General features: G+C 42.3%; 1 protein-coding gene across 3 annotated transcripts in view; it reads left to right on the plus strand.

The window, feature by feature from the left end:
• The window catches only part of grik2 (glutamate receptor, ionotropic, kainate 2), a 369,970-nt gene that overhangs the window by 315,027 nt on the left and 37,619 nt on the right, over positions 1-17,324 (plus strand). For 2 of the 3 annotated variants that reach the window (XM_037784199.1, XM_037784200.1), the window contains exon 15: positions 8,804-9,029. In XM_037784199.1, coding sequence (XP_037640127.1) covers positions 8,804-9,029 — 226 coding nt within the window. Of the gene's footprint in view, positions 1-7,888; positions 7,921-8,803; positions 9,030-17,324 lie in introns of those variants that run through there. The other variant, XM_037784201.1, reaches the window with a different exon arrangement.

Here is a 17,324-nt window from a genome sequence, read left to right on the forward strand (position 1 = left end):
ACAGAAAAAATGTTGGTGTTGTACGTTACTGGTTTCTGAACCAAAAACACATTTCATAAATGGGTGTTTTCTGCAGCTATGGGCATTTTCCAATCAATGAAATTTTGGATTTTTGTTAAAATTTGCAATGCAATGCTTGATAAATAAAGTATATACACAGTCTACCCATCTTGACATAAAAAAAAATAATGCGGTTTAATACACAGCAGGATGAATTCAGTGATTTATTTTCAAAATAAGGCTTAAGCCTGGAACACACCAGGAACGTCAGCAGCGCGTGGCGGCTGTGTTACCTGTTGTTTTTTATTTCGGCCTTCCGTGTTAACAGGTTAGAGCAGCCACACTGCCCGCGTGAGACGCACGTCTCAGCTGCGTCTCTTCTAGAGAATAGAGGTCTCGCCTATTTTTGACAAGTGCCGCGCGCGTCTCACAGCAACAACAGACAGTGAAGGTGATCTATTGACTGTATATTGACATCATATCAGCTACATTACTACAGTTTCGATGTCTATTTCTAGAATATGTTATGAAGATGAAAAAAGTATAGACTTATTTTTAAATCAACTCTTCCTGCATTCATTTCAAAATAAAAGCCCTCAAGCATTTTTTCTGTGGACAGAATTCCTTCATTTGTTAACACAAGGCTTTTATTCTGAATTATGTGCCGGACAGTGTTCTAGGACATGCAGTGACTTGGATAACTCCATGAATGAATATAGTACAGAGTTTTAATTGTGGATTATTACTATTATTTACAAATTACCACACGTTTCTGAACCTTTCTCTGTCTAAAATTAATAGAAAAGATATTTATTATGAAATGAAATGGTCATTAAAAGGCAAACTCTATGTAGAAAGAAAGGGCTGACAGCAGCAGCAGACAAACAGCTGACACACAGCTAAAACGCAGCTGGTGTGAACACCCGAGGCGTGAATTACGCAGCCAACATGCAGCCGCCACACGCTCCTGACGTTCCCTGTGTGATCAAAAGTCCAAATGGCAGTGGGTCCAGCTGACAGATAACGGACAGGCAGGATAGCAGGTAGCAGGCAGGTAACAAGGAAGTGCATAGCAATGAAGATTATCTGACAGAGAACAGAGGGAGGTGGACTAGTGGAGTGTGGCTGACGAGTGAATGAGATTCAGGTGAGGAGCTGGGCTGGGAAGGCCAGGCAGAGCTGATGAGGGAAATAGCAACAGGTGAGCAGAGGTCTTGTGAGAGCAGGGCTAACAAGGGACAGGTGGAACTAATCAAAGAAGCAGGAAACACATGAGGGCCGGAAGTGAAACGACAGAAGAAGTTAAGTCTTTCAAAATAAAACAGGAAACTATGAATACATGACAAGAAACAAGGACAACATAACTTAAAGTAGAGCCAATCATGACAGCAAAATAATAATTAAAAAAGATAAAGTCCACATTCAACGTATCTGTGGTTTGCAGAAATGTACAATCCCAACTTTGTTTCCTGAGGACTGGGCTGGAAAATGACATTTAACATCATACGCTTTGATTGGAGGACTTGTTGGCCTGAGAAAACTCAAAGTATAAGTAAGGAATAATGTAAAGCTAACGGTTCATTGTTGTGAAAGAATCCCCGATGAGAGCGAAGGGGATTCATTCACCATAATGACCCGCTAGCTGTTCATTATCCCGCTTAATACACAGCTACTTACTTAAGAAATCAATATCTAGACAAAAACAAGACAATTTTTCAGTTTATTAAATATCTGAAGCGATCCCACCACAACTGAAAGGATAAGAGTGTCTCCCCGTTAAGAGAGATGCTGTGTGCAATAACACACGAGGCGCAGCAGCATAACTTCAGTGATTCTCATTTTGTTTCTCATATATTTTTAAAAATGACATACAGGAGAGCTTTATTCATTTATTTTTCATAGCTGCGTGTAGCTATTAGCGCTGATTTTCGTGAACCTTTTTAAAATGAGACTCATTTGCATAGAAAGGGGATGATTTTGTGCAAAAGTTCTGCCTAATTTCAATGTGTGCAAATAGCTCAGAGCACCGAGACGCTGTTTGCGGTTGCACATGTGTAGCTGCCACACAATCCCTTTGTGAATTCACCCCTCAATGTGATATCCCTTGGATGTAAACTAGGGCCGTCAATCAATTAAAATATTTAATCACGATTAATCGCAAATTAATCACACTTTTTTTATCTGTTCTAAATGTACCTTAAAGGGAGATTTGTCAAGTATTTAATCCTCTTATCAACATGAGAGTGGACAAATATGCTGCTTTATGGAAATGTATGTATATATTTATTATTGTAAATCAATTAACAACACAAAACAATGACAGATATTGTCCAGAAATTCATCAGGTTTTATAGTTTCATATGATACCAGTATCTTCACTCTAGCTTTAAAACTGAGCTGCTACAACCTAAAAATCTAAAGTTTTGTTAATGTGTTAAAGAAATTGGAGGCTTTAAAATGAATATGCATTAATGCGTTATTATCGCTTACGGACGTAGAGGATGAAGCAAGTAAAGTCTGTGGGACAGATCATAAAGCTCTGGGTAGCCCTGCACTAAAATGATTAACTTTTCCATATTTACCACACACTGATATATACGGAAGACAGAAAAGATATTTGCTGGCTGTGATTGGTTGTTCCTCGTCACATGACATGCCGTGCTCGCTGCAGTGTTCCAAAAGTTGAACTACTTTTATCTCAGGACACCCGTCTACATTGACAACAATGGATTTAGAGGTGCAAAAAGCGGGTCATGTGACAGCCCTTTAGAGTGTCATTTAGTACAACCGAACACTGGACAACGCTGTAGAGACCTGTCAATCACAAGGTAGCCCCGCCCTAAAGCATCCCCTGCTTTATGGTCTATCTGACTCTAAATGGGACCATCATTTACTAAATGAACATCATGCTGTATTGAAGAAGACTTGAAACTAGAGATTGAGACCATAAACTCATGTTTACAATGTTTACTGAGGTAATAAATCAAGAGAGAAGTAGGCTCATTTTCAGTGGACTCGCCGCCGGCCGGCAGCCTAATGCCAACGGGGGGGCTCTGACAGCAAGAATACTGAACCTTTAAAGCCTTGTTTTATCATGAAACAAACCCCCTTTAGTTATTAAAGTGCTTGGTATTCCCTCAACAGATCTCAACATGGCTGCCTGGTCACAAACGTTCTCATTTTACAGCTAAACAGTACACTACAAGATGATTCTGAGAAAAATCTGATGAGAGAAAAGACATTAACGTAACAGAATATTGATTCATATTTGATCAGCGCTGCCTAGTTTGACCGTTTGGTTGGAGGTGATGAGTGGTTGACAGCTGCTCAGAGACGGCAGGCTTTGACTGGTTGTTTTCTCCAGTCTGTGAAATCTTGCAGATGCCGTTAGGAGGACACAGGGGGACATGATTTTTTTCAGATTACCTGTCTCATTCACTACTGTCAGGATATAGTGACAGTTTTATAGAAATAACTTTTTTGAATCATATTTGCTCCATTTCTACCTACTGCTGCTTTAAAGGGCGTGGGGTACACGGCGTCTTGCAATGCAATTCATTAGGAACAGAATGAACTGATAGCAAACTATGTGCAGAGTCACTTTATTATACTAACATCAAAAGGTGGATTAAGTGGTTACTCTTTAAAAAAACACAAGCATCATCATATCATTTATTCAAATTCCAAAATGGAGCAATGACTTTGGTGACAATGTGATCAAGCTATTGGTTACATAGCCTGACCTCTACAGTGATGAAGTGTTTTGAGAAACTGATCAAGACCTTCATCACCTCCTCCTTGCCTGCCACCCTGGACCCTTTACAATGTGCATACCGCCCCAACAGATCTACAGATGACGCCATAGCCCATTTACTACATTTACATTTACGTTTACACACCCCCCTTGCCCACTTGGACACCCGGAGAGGGGCTTATGTTAGACTGTTGTTTATTGATTATGACTCAGCGTTTAACACAATAGTCCCCTCCGGGCTGGCCACTAAATTGAGAGATCTCAACCTGCACTCCTCCCTGTGCAGGTGGTTCCTCAGTTTCCTGACTGGTAGACCACAGGTAGTACGAGTGGGACACCATGTGTCACCCCCCTCACCCTCAACACCGGGGCCCCCCAGGGCTGCGTGCTGAGCCCTCTGCTATACTCCCTTTACACCCTTGACTGCGTGTCCACCTCTGACTCCAACATCATGGACAAGTTCGCTGACGACATAGCCGTGGTGGGCCTGATCTCAAATAATGATGACACCGCCTACTGCTCTGAGATCAACCACCTAGTAGACTGGTGTAAGGACAACAACCTCGAGCTGAACGTCAGCAAGACTAAGGAGCTGATAGTGGACCCCACCAGTAAGCAGCAGAGGAGCTTCCACCCTCTCAGCATGAATGAGTCCCAGGTGGAGAGGATGGATAGCTTCAAATACCTCGGTGTTCACATCACCCATGACCTGTCATGATCCTGCCATATCAACACCCTGGTGAAGAAAGCCCAGCAGCGCCTCTTCCACCTCAGACGACTGAGGGACTTTAAACTCCCACTCAGGGTGCTCAGGAACTTCTACACCTGCACTACAGAGAGCATCCTGTGTGGGAGCATCACCACCTGGATGGGAAACGGCACCAAGCGGGATCTCTTGGCTCTTAGGAGGGTGGTCCGCTCAGCTGAGAGAACCATCAGGACCACCTCCCTCCCTAATCTGCAGGACATTTACATCAAAAGATGCAGGAAAAGAGCGAAGAGGAGCGCCGGGGACCCCAACAACGGACTAATGTCCCTGCTGCCTTCAGGGAGACGCTACCGTCTGCTGAAGGCCAATACAGAGAGAATGAGGAGGAGTTTCTTCCCTCAGGCCATCAGACTGCTAAATGAGCCTAACACTTAAGCCCCCCCCCAACATTTGTTATGTTGGTTTATTAGAGAGGTACATAAGCATTTCACTGCACATTATACTTGTTAAATGTGTATGTGATGAATAAACTTGAAACTTGAACTATACAGTGCGCCACCTCCTTTTCTATGTAGTAAACTTCCCTGACGTTTCGTAGTTATTCAACATGAAGTTTCTGACTTATTCTTCATGTCAGACAGAAGGCCTAAAGATCTGCAACCAGCTTCACAGGAGGTAATAAATACCAACTTGAGCATTACAGACCACCTAAACACCCTGTTTTAGCTTGAACACTTCCCCTTCACAAATGAAATGCATTGTGAACCCCAACACACACTGCCCCCCCCCATCACAGATCAATAAAGTGACTGTACACGTAACTTACTCACTAAAAAAAACCTCTTTAAATAATTTTTGAAATGTTAACTTTGAGTCTCACAGGATCATGCAGTAGTCTACTCTACACTTGATGAATATGTAAGTAAATATAGTCTGCGTCTCTAACAACATTATCATGTTAAATGAGTCTGCCCTCTTTAAGTCTGCTATTTGATTTCACAGAACCGGGATGATTACTGTGCACTTTAGTTTCCTGCTCCCCACGGTCCTGGAGCGCAGCTTTAGTTTGATTTCTTATTTTGTTGACTCTGCACTGTTGGCCAAAATGGGCTCCTTAGCTACTGTAAGCTGTTACGTGATGTTTCAGCTTGCTGACTAAAACCCACTCCCCTCCTTTACTCGCACTGCTCAGAGAAGTGAGGCAAATAGAACAATTAATGTCTGCTTTTCAGACGAGAAGCTGCATTTACTGTGGAAGGGTGGTAGAGCGGTCTGACGGGGCCTGCAGGGGATTTCTCTCTCTCTCTCTCTCTCTCTCTCTCTCTCTCTCTCTCTCTCTCTCTCTCTCTCTGTCTTTAGGTTTGTGTTTGGAATTTAAGCTTGTATTTTCTGCGTAAAATAGAAACTCAGCAGAGTGCTGTGTCAAGACCTTGTTCTCTGAATGCTTATTATGTCTTATATAATGTATTCATTGTTCAATAACTAGGACATAAAGACACTTATATAAGGTGGACAAAATACCGGAGAACCATGAGAAAGTCACTCAAAGAAGCTAAACGGACCTGACAACAAGTTTAATTAAAAGCAAAGTGTCAGTTTTACATATCGTACGATCACACCTTGTACATTTTGAACAACTTATAGAAACTAACACAGCAATAAACAGGCAAATTAATCACCAATCAGTGATTTCCAAGAGAAGAGATATTATGGCAAACAACAAGACCAGTGCAGCTAGAAGAGGATCCAACAAGTCCTTTTACCCAATGACAAAACGGCTGTTCTGTAGATGGAAATCACAAGTAAAGTTGCTGATTAGAATAGTTTTGTTCCGTTCAATTTAAAGCAGAATTAGGTGAGATCGAAGCAAATATGATTAAAAAGAAGTTATTTTTATAAAACGGTCGCTATATCCTGACAGTAGTACATGAAACAGGTAACCTGAAAAAAATCATGTTCCTCTGTGTCCTCCGGTGTCCTCCGGTGTCCTCCGGTGTCCTCCGGTGCTCCTAACGGTATCTGCAAGATTTCACAGACCGGAGGAAAACAAGCAGTAAGAGCTGATCTGAGGTCTGCTGTCCATCTGCTGTCTCTGAGAGCCGTCTGTCATTCACTCGCGAACTCCGATCAAACGGTCAAACTAGGTAGCGCTGATCAAATATGAATCAATATTAAAACTTAATACATCCATGGAAAAAACACAATTCCAAACTTTCAATTGGCAGCCATGTTGAAATCTGGTGAAGGAACGCCAAGTTCCGGTCACTTGACCGGAGCACAGCCAATAGGAACGCTCTCTCTCTCTGAAATGATCTGTGATTGGTGAAAGTCTCCCGTCACGGACTAGATGTTCTAAAGCCTGAAAACAGAGCCATGAGGAGGAGCAGAAGTCTAGTTTTCTCTCAGAACACTTGAATTACAAAATGCTGAAAGGTTATCATGGGATTTTTGCCCAATGATGCCAAAATGATACTGACTACTGCCACTTTAAAATCACTCAGTCACTAACAGGCAATAGTGAGTCACTGTAGCATCAAGTCTGCCCTTAGTCCAACATGAGAGGATGAAGAAACTGATATTGTCTCCGGTCTGTGGAATCCAGCAGATGCCGTTAGGAGCACCGGAGGACACAGAGGAACATGATCTTTTTCAGATTACCTTTCTCATGCACTACTGTCAGGATATAGTGACTGTTTTATAAAAATAGCTTATAATCATATTTGCTCTATTTCTACCCACTGCAGCTTTAAGTACATTAAACATTAAATCATTTGCCTTAACAAACTCATACTGAACTGACCAAGTATGCATTGAAAGTTGATATACTTCTAGGCTAAATGATCAGACGCAATATCCTGTCATCTTGAATGTGTCTCAGTGTAAGCAATTACATGACACAAACCAGTTAATACTCAGTGTAAATATTCACTCAAGCAGTAATAGAGAGGATTACTCCCTCAGCATGTTGATCGAACTTAGGCTGATGTTTGGTTTCGGCTGCTTCTTTTCACCCCAACATACAGCTGGGGGCCTTTCAGCTCTTGTGGACAGTGATTTAGTGATTTACAGAACTAAATACATGACTAGCATTGCTAATCTACAGCCACTTCAAATTGATGACAGGATTAAGTTCATTTGAAGATATAGGAAACTGAAAAAAAAGAGGACAGCATTCTTCAACGGAGGCAGGCCCATTATATCTTATATTATAACGGTATCAGGCAGGTGATGACTTGAGAGGATCAGACAGCGGAGAGCATTTTTTGGACCGGGTATTTTTATATTATTGCTAGAATATTCAGATTCAGTTTGACTGATCAAAAATGATGTCACACCTTCTGCAATGCTTTAGATGACTATTTTGGACTTGTTTACTATGTTGGTTTGACACCTATTCATCGTGTGTACCTGTTGCTTTTTCCAAGATCTCTCGTATGGTTTAAGCACAATCAGCTCTGGATCCTGGTGTGGAGGCTCTGGGAAGCCCTCCTCGGCTCTCTGCCTGACTTGGAGTGTAGGTGGTTATCTGACTCTCCGTGTATTCACAGCCACTGCTCTCGCCTTATCAGCAGTCTGAAGCTTGCATGCTCAATCGCCTGATTTGTCAAGGGTGACTCCGAAAGATTCTGATAGGCACTCCGCAAATCACCCAGTTGATCTAAAATATCGACCAGCCACAAAAAGTCATTACACACAATAATGGCGGGCAGGACCTTGAAGATGTGACTTAATTAGGTTTCAAATGGCTTCAAAAATGCCTTCAAATCTGCTCCCCTTGAGAGTAATGTGCTTTTGGATTTTTCCCCATGATTACAGGTGTAGAAAGTGAGGCACAGTGCTCCTGACAACGCCACTGCTGATCCTAACTATAGGTGATAGCAGCAGCACAGAAAGCAGAGATGTGCGCTCGTACGGAATCACACTACTGCTGCTATTTAACATGCTCGTCTGCTTCGGCCTATATTCTCCTCACAAGCGATAAGGACTGAGACGGACAGAAAGCACATACTGCTGCTGTAGCGGCAAAAAAAGGTGTGCTGAAGCAAATGACGTGTTTTCCTAATTAAATTTGGAAAATAATTGAATGCAAAGGGTTTTGCAGGCCTTGATAGAGCTGCGTCCATTGGCAGTATTTAAATGAGTGCTCTGCCTGTCATTGTTTCAGAACATTAGAACTGCTGAGAAAAAATAATTCTTCATTAACCTCCAACCTAGAACTTCACATTCATCAAAACACAGTAGCCTATAGCTTTTACAATGAATAAATGTGACAACGTTCTGTGTCTAAGTAGTTAGAATTTCTCCTCTTACTCATGATGTCATCCCGTGTTCCCTCACAGAAAACCAAGATCTCCACGTATGATAAGATGTGGGAGTTCATGAGCAGTCGGAAGCACTCAGTGATGGTGAAGAACATTGAGGAAGGCATTCACCGTGTGCTCACCTCGGACTACGCATTCCTCATGGAGTCCACCACCATTGAGTTTGTCACCCAGCGCAACTGCAACCTCACCCAGATTGGAGGCCTCATTGACTCCAAAGCCTATGGGGTTGGCACCCCAATGGGTATGTATGCTACACTTATAACACACCTAATCATAAACTGTTTTGCCTGTAACAAACCCTGCAAATGCAAAAACTAGTTATTGAGCTGTGAAATCAGAAATTCTTAACATGACAGAGTGTTAGCTGCTGTTTTTAGTGGTGCAATGAAAGGTGCTGTAGCAGGCAACAAGTGGACCAAGCTGTCATCTTTTATTACCCCCGCCAAGGCCGAAGGCCTAGGAAGGTCATGTTTTCACCGGTGTTGGTTTATTTGTTTGTCTGTTAGCAGGATTACTCCAAAGGTCCGCGTTAGATTTGATTGAAATGTTTTGGAGGGTGTGGCACAATGAACAATCCATTATCATCCAGATCCAGATCATGATCCAGATTCAGGAATTTTTTTAATGATTCCGATCAGTCTGAGCATTAAGACCACAGGGTATAACACATGCGCAGTGTAACTGATGACGCGTTGATGATGAATGACCCCGCCTTCGTCCTCCTTCTTTGAGCAGAGAGATACGTCTGTGGATGTGTTAGCGGAAGCTGCTGGCCTTCCGTGGTGAGAAAGAACAAAGCGGTAGATGACGGGATGAGAGACAACGTAGTGTAACGTTATACAGACATAACAAGGCTGCTGAATGAGAGAGGCATCCGCCGATACATTACACGGAAACACACCATGTTAATAATAAGCCGACCACCTCGCGGTATCTCCAGCTGGGAGCTGGGATCTGTTTTTAAAGTCAAGCGTGGGCCGCGGTCTGCGCTCTCCGAGTGCCATTCTAGTAATGCTTGCTTTTGGTCCGTCACAGCTGTCAACGTAGCCAAGTTCAACCGCTGTCTTGTTGTGTTACCTTATGGTGCGCTGAGTATGTACAATCTCATGAGTTTGCAATGCATAATTGCTGTGGTGCCCTTTGTTTTTGCATAATGTACTGACGTATGTTTCAAGTTTAAATGCACTGAATGCAACATTCAAACCAACACATTTGATGTGTAAGGTGAATATGGCTTTATCGATGTTTACTGCAAATATGTTATATTCTACTAATTAAAGGGGAAGTAGAAATGTCCTTGAAAGAAAAGCTCAATTTAAACCCACAAAAATATATATAACTATATAACTATCAGGGCACTGAGAGAGTGCGGACCTACTCCAAGGCAAACACATTCTTACTCCCAACTCATCAAATACCGCTACTTGGTCAGGGCCCCTCGGCATCAGAGACCGACACACAGGGTACCCTTTTGTGTTACTTTTGGATGGACCAGAGACAGCGTGTCAATATATGCTCGTTACATGTATAATGTCCTTTCAAAATAAACCTCTGTTTTCACAGGAAGGTTTACACAACACAACCACTTAGGCAAGGTTAGGAAACGGTCGTGGTTGACGTTAACTTCACGACTAGCGACTCAGGGGACTGACGATACCGACGAGTCACGTGACTAAAGACTGACGTGACAAAATAAGTCAACGTTACTTTTAGTTTCACACAGGACACGAACAGCGGTCTCCTGGTTGATAGTCTTGTGTTTTTTTGACCCGTCCAACACAACTCCCGCCCTGAACGGACTCGCATGCTATTAATACGTCGTCACTTGCTCCAACTGTCGAATAACGCCGTGGGTGGGTTTACATTGGAGTTAGTTGAAAGCCCGCTGTTCATCACATACTGTTGCTAAAGGGTGCCTCTGTGCATCGGTTTCCGACACCGAGAGGAGCTGACCAAACAGCGGTATTTGACGAGTTGGGAGTGAGAACAGGTTGCCAAGGCCAATCTGCTCCAAAATGAAAAGGGTTCTTCCTTGGCCCATGCTACTCCCTTCCACCAAGTTTCATGAATTTCGGGCCAGTCATTTCTCCGCACTCCTGCTGACAAACAGACAAACTACATAACCTCCTTGGCAGAGGTAACAATATAACAATAGGAACACTGTCTCTATTTGTCCTATCATTACAGTCCTTTCAGGAAACAAAATTACAGAACCGTAAGATAAAGCGTTAACAATGAGCCTGTTCTACCAAAGGTTTGTGAAATGTTATGGATGTTTTGGATTATGTGAAGGAAGCGTGTAGAAACAGGAAGTACTCTGACCTTCACCTAGTGAAAGGTGAAGGTGTGGAGGTCAGAGCTTGTTTTTACTTAGATTTAGTTTCCAAATCATGACAAGAAGTTTGGAAGTTATGGTTTAAGTTCAAGCCTTTTCTTATTTAATCACAACCGTTGACGCTATTCTTTCCTCAACACCTGTGTTCTCTGCAATCTATAATAATGTATACACTAGCAAGGACCACGCCATCAACGAGGTATGATTTAACAATTTTATTGAAGGAAAACACAGATGCTGCTTGTGGTTCGTCCACTTAGTCGGATGCGGTTTGGGGAGCTCCGATCGAGGATCCGCCGTAGAGTCCGGGCACAACGGACCCCCTCGGGGCCCTACAAAGAGGAAACGAGGAGATTAGGAGAGAAGAATGGGGTGGGGGGAGGGTTGCAGAATACAAGAGCGAAACATGAGGAGTGGGTTAGGCGGGTATTTATAGGAAATATGGGAAGTGGCACATTGAGGCGTGGTCCTGCTACCAAAATTCTACTGATAGCTTCAAATAATGTAGTCATGGATCAGAAGGTGGAATAAGAATATGATCCTACCTTGATGTATATGATGACGTACGTCATTTGTAGTTCTATGAAATGTTCAAAACTCTATTGCAAATTAAAAGCTGTATAAACTGTATTGTGGTGCGTTGACGCTGTAGTACATCCCTTAGGGGAACCAATGTGGAGGAATACTTAGCAGGGAGCATCCTGGGGCTATCTCCAGCAGGCAGAAGAACAGTGTTACATAAATAGAGGGATGAATGCGGAGGGTGGCACATTACACTGTGTGTTTGGAGGTGCAACATTTGATTACGGGGCTCAGCAGCAGATTGTCATAATCCTGTTAAATGCAGTGAGAAGAAAACCTCCAGTTAAGAACCCACAGAATTATAACTGGCAGACAACTTCACATGATGACCTCATGCAAATCCCATTTATTCACAGAGAGGGGTTGTAAACTAGTTCCTAGTGTGTTGAGCCTCCTGCAAACAGGGCTTTTGAGCAACATGCTTTCTCAATGAATGCCAGTCTAATGAATCGAGAGCTGGCTACATGAAAGACATGTCGAGAAATGCTTCTGGTTTATTTAATACCGGGAAATCATTAGATACATACTATAGGAAATAGAAGATGACGCTAAAGTTAAACTAATAATCGTGTTGCCAATAGTATAGTATTCTGATACAGTCTGCAACACCTGCAGTGAAAATGTCTTGTCACGTGTTGCCTACTGAATTGACTTATTACAGAATGTTATTAAACAGATGTTATGTGTACAGATCATTTTACATTGCAAGTAGGCTGTTCAACAGATGACATGAACCCTTCCTACACTGGCTCGGACGCATGCATCACTCTCTGCTGTCATGGCTCTTTGATTGTTAAAATCATTGTCAAATTGTGATGAAATTATCTAAAGGAATTAGTTTCTCAATACATTTGAGATGGGAAATAGGCCTAGAGTTGTAGAATCACGCATCATGCCAAAGTTCCAGAGATTAACATCATCATGTGATAGTAGTATCCGGTCGGGTTCAGTTGATTCTCAGTGGATGTTTTCTGGCCTTGAGTCAGATCTTTGTACAGTTATGGATCCTTTATTAATGTCTCTCCAACCATTTAAAGGAGAAGGCTCAAGTTGTTCTTCATGTTCCTTATTGTGAACGAATCCCACGAAAAGACCAAAACCAACAATATTAATAATTTTAACCAATCGGTAAAACGATTAAAAGAAATATTAATAATGAATTAAAAAGATGAGCAAAACTCAGAGGAGCGACTAATCACTGAAAGGAGAAAGCTGGTCCACCTTAAAAGTCCTCCTTAAGAGAGTTGAGCCGGCTATAACGCCACTGATAACCCCACAATCACCGCCGCAACACACACGGTCTGTCGGACTTGCTAACGTTACGCCACGCTGGCAGAGCGTATGTGTGTGGCGTTGGCGAGCACGAAGCCACCGGCAACACTTCAGCTGTGAAAGTAGCACAAACACACGCACTGTCTGTCGGACACTCGCTATCGTTACGCCGGGCAGACACACAGCTGACAACCTGCTAAGCTAAGCTAACTAAATGTGCGGTGGAGACTTTTACTGGGAAAGTGGCTGCATGTCCGCGACACTACACGCAGCATCGTAGCTGCTAAGTTAACGCTCCCGGACAGTGAACTGGAGATTCAGTTATCTGTTGTGCTCATACACTGCAGCTGGCACACTGCTGCATGAGACGCACTAATCTTGTCAGTTAACTGTTAATAATCGGTTAACTCAAACTTGTTAAATCAAAATTAGCACCCCTGGTCTAAATAAAGTCCAGTGTGTGTGTTCATGGTGATGAAGGAACATGTCAGCCAGTGACACAGTGAGGCTCATTGATGTGTTTTTAACAACAATGGAGCTCTATGGCTCAGAGGAAGAAGAGATATCAGACTGTGACACACACACAGTACTTGTTAGGAGATACAGTCATTGATGGTTTGGGTATTTTCATTGGATTTGTTGAAAGCAATAAAATGTTGGATTAAAAGTGTTGTGGTGGATCATCCTATAGTCGAGGTTTCACTGAAAGATTTTGGGGTTCCATGATTGTGTGCTGTATATGCAACTTTATCCTTAATATCCAATTTTAGCCCTTTTATTTGACTTTAAGTAGCTTTAAGGCTGTCAAAATCCTCTCATCCCCCACTGTCTGAGGGTACCACACCGTGCCGGCTCCTCATTGAAGCTACGTTGTGTTTACAATGAGTGAGTTATTCAAACCCAAGACTCCTTCTTTTATGGCTCTCCAAAATTCAGACGTACCGGTGTTAGTAGAATAAAAAAGAAAGTTATGAAATACCCAGACATCTATAATCGGCAACAACAAAATATCATCAGCGTCATCTGCCTTCAGAAATCGGTCTACGTGGAGAATAGATGATATCCAGCGGCTGCATCGTCCTGACAAATCAGGGAAATGTCCTCTGGGACTGTGAGTTCTGGCAAGGTCGTTGGCTGTTTGTGTATGCTCTGCTGGTCAGCCTCACAAGGTAATTTGAGTGACTGTTTTGCTGTGTGTGAAAACAGTGGAGGTAGGCTATATTTGCTTTGGCTGATTGCATTTCTTGACTGATGTGCTCCTTTTGAAGGTTTGCTACAGTACGTGTGCATCGGCCTGTTTGCTTTTGTGGGTCTACATGCATGACTAGATGACTGTATACATCTATTCATATTATACACGTGCATGTCTGCATGTCACTGGAAGAAAGGGAGGGAGCTTAAGAGGGTGAGGGGAATGAAGGGGAAGTGAGTGCTCGCCTCCGGCATCTTGTGCACCACACAGATTGTCCGTAGTGAGGAAAGGGGGGGTGTTCGCATCATTACTCCCTGGTGGCCCATTCACAGGCAGTCAGAACAAGGTATTTAAATTGCTAATCCTACCCTTTTAGTACCCTTTACCATATGCAGCCTGTATTCCCATGTAGCCGGGCCATTTAACATATATCTCATTGACTTCAACAGAGAGTAGGTGTCGGCCTGAATTAGAACTCGGGCCCTGATAGAGCCACAGCACTCAGCGCGCGGCCCCTTGGCAGCTCCCTCAGCTCTGTAATGGACAGACTGAGTTCACCTCCCAGCTGTTAGTCATAGCTCATTCTAATGGTGTGTTTACTACATGACGCCACTCGTGGCAACTTCTGCTGTTTCTCAGGGCAACGTCTAAACAGATGAAGGGCGGCTGTAGAACAAACATGGATCCCGTGGTTGTCAGGAGGAGTTATTTTTTTATTTTGTTGAGGAGAATTATGGACCACCTTTCACATTATAATTTGCTATATTAGCATGTTGCCGACGCAGAAAGTTTTCCAGCCCAGAACCCACATAAAGAACCTTTAGATGCTTTACGTGAGGCTGTGGCTCAGCAGAAAGAGAAGGTTGTCCATTAACTGCAGGGGTCCTACCGTCCACATGTTGAAGTGTCCTAGAGCAAGACGGTGAACCCCAACTACTCCCAATGATTGGGCCAGTACCTTGCATGGGAGCTTGCAGCCATCGGTGTGTGAGTGAGTGTATGAAAGGGTCAATGAGAGGCAAATTGTAAATCACTTTGGATAAAAGCACTACAGAAATCCATTCACCATTACCCGTGATGACATTACACCAAGTGACATATTCAAATCCAGAGAGACTCCATGTTTGCTTCCTGCTGCACCAATATGTCCGTCAACTGGACATATTCCAGATGTCTTGTTTATCATTACATACACATTCTACCTAAATTCAGTCTCTTATATTGGATATCTTTGGAAACGTTGGGACCTCCACTGAATTTCAAAATTACATTGGACAATGTTCTGCTGCACAGCATACATCTGTAAGTTTTAAAACAGTCCAGGGGTCCCCAGCAAAAAGGAATCATTTATTTTCACGATCTGTAAGTAAGTAACACAATGACAGAATGTCATGGGTTTCATACACTTTCTGTAATAGCACATCTAAAAGCAAAACAACTATCAGATGGGGGACCCTGGGACAAGATCTGATCAAATAGGACTCTGTGGTCTAATTTGTGTCAGTTTAGGGGTCCTTGATGTGAAAAAGTTTGGGGACCACTAAAATAGTCTATATACAGTAAATCGAAATAACCCAATGACACAAATGCAACAGAATGCAAACATAGTGATGATGGTTATTCAGCCTGTCTGTGTATCACTTTGATATCTCATAAATTATAGTGGCCAGATTGTCATGAAATGTGCTGTGAATATTTACAGTCCCCAGACAATGATAACAGTACAAGAAGTCAGTGAGTTCCTTTCAAAATGCACGGAGAATATGGAAAGGTCCAGTAATCAGGCGCAGCAATGGTGCAAAACTAAGACATAGGCTGCATTCGAAACCGCCTACTACATACTACTGAGGAACGCAGTATGCAGTATACAGTACATACTGCATACTGCGTTCCTCATTAGTGTGTAGTATGAAACAGTTAAAGTGATGTATTTTGCAGTATGTTAGACCAGGCTTTAGCCTTTAAACCAGCACTTAAAGCACTGGACAGAAAAACTAACTTGTACCACTATTACAATATTATCTGAAAAAAGACATCTGTGTTGTGATATTTAAACAAACTATCCGTCATCAAGGAAATCAAAGCCTCTCGTCTAAAGACCGGTCTCTAGAGAGCTCCAGCCAGCTCACAGCGGTCTGTGAGCGTGACTACCCGGCTGGCTGGCAGCGACTCCAGCAGGCGCTAGCTAGCTGTGACGGCAGTTTGTGGAGCTTCTCAACTCCGAAAACGTAGCAGCAAATGTTCAATTCGCCGTCTAATATATTCTAAATATTCTAAATCTACACAGTTGATTTCTCGCCTCAAAAATGTTCAGAAGTGAATTTCGTGATGAAATAGCTACGAAAAATGTAAAAAACAAGCCGTTTTTGGCTGCTGTTGTAACCGTAGCCTGTAGCGGTCCAGCGCTTTGCATTGTGGGATACAGTAGGCGAGGTAGACTGGTCCGATGCAGACTGGAGATTTTTTCCAAATCAGTATGACATCCAGGTATTTTTGGCATACTGTAGATTTTGCTTTTGTTCGCATACTACATACTACATACTACATACTATATACTACATACTACATACTACATACTGCATATTGCATACTACACACTGCATACTATATACTACATACTACATACTATATAGTGCATACTACATACTATATACTGCATACTGCATACTATATACTACATACTACATACTATATACTACATACTACATACTACATACTATATACTACATACTACATACTATATACTACATACTACATACTACATACTGCATATTGCATACTACACACTGCATACTACATACTACATAATACATACTGCATACTACATACTACATACTATATACTACATACTACATACTATATACTGCATACTACACACTGCACACTGCATACTACACACTGCATACTATATACTACATACTATATACTGCATACTACACACTGCATACTACACACTGCATACTGCATACTAAATACTGCATACTACACACTGCATACTGCATACTACATAATACATACTATATACACTGCATACTGCATACTACATACTACATACTATACACTGCATACTGCATATTACATACTACATACTACACACTAAATACTGCATACTACACACTGCATACTGCATACTACATACTACATACTATATACTA

The sequence above is a fragment of the Sebastes umbrosus genome, chromosome 11, assembly GCF_015220745.1.
Source record: "Sebastes umbrosus isolate fSebUmb1 chromosome 11, fSebUmb1.pri, whole genome shotgun sequence".
NCBI classification, from domain to species: domain Eukaryota; kingdom Metazoa; phylum Chordata; class Actinopteri; order Perciformes; family Sebastidae; genus Sebastes; species Sebastes umbrosus.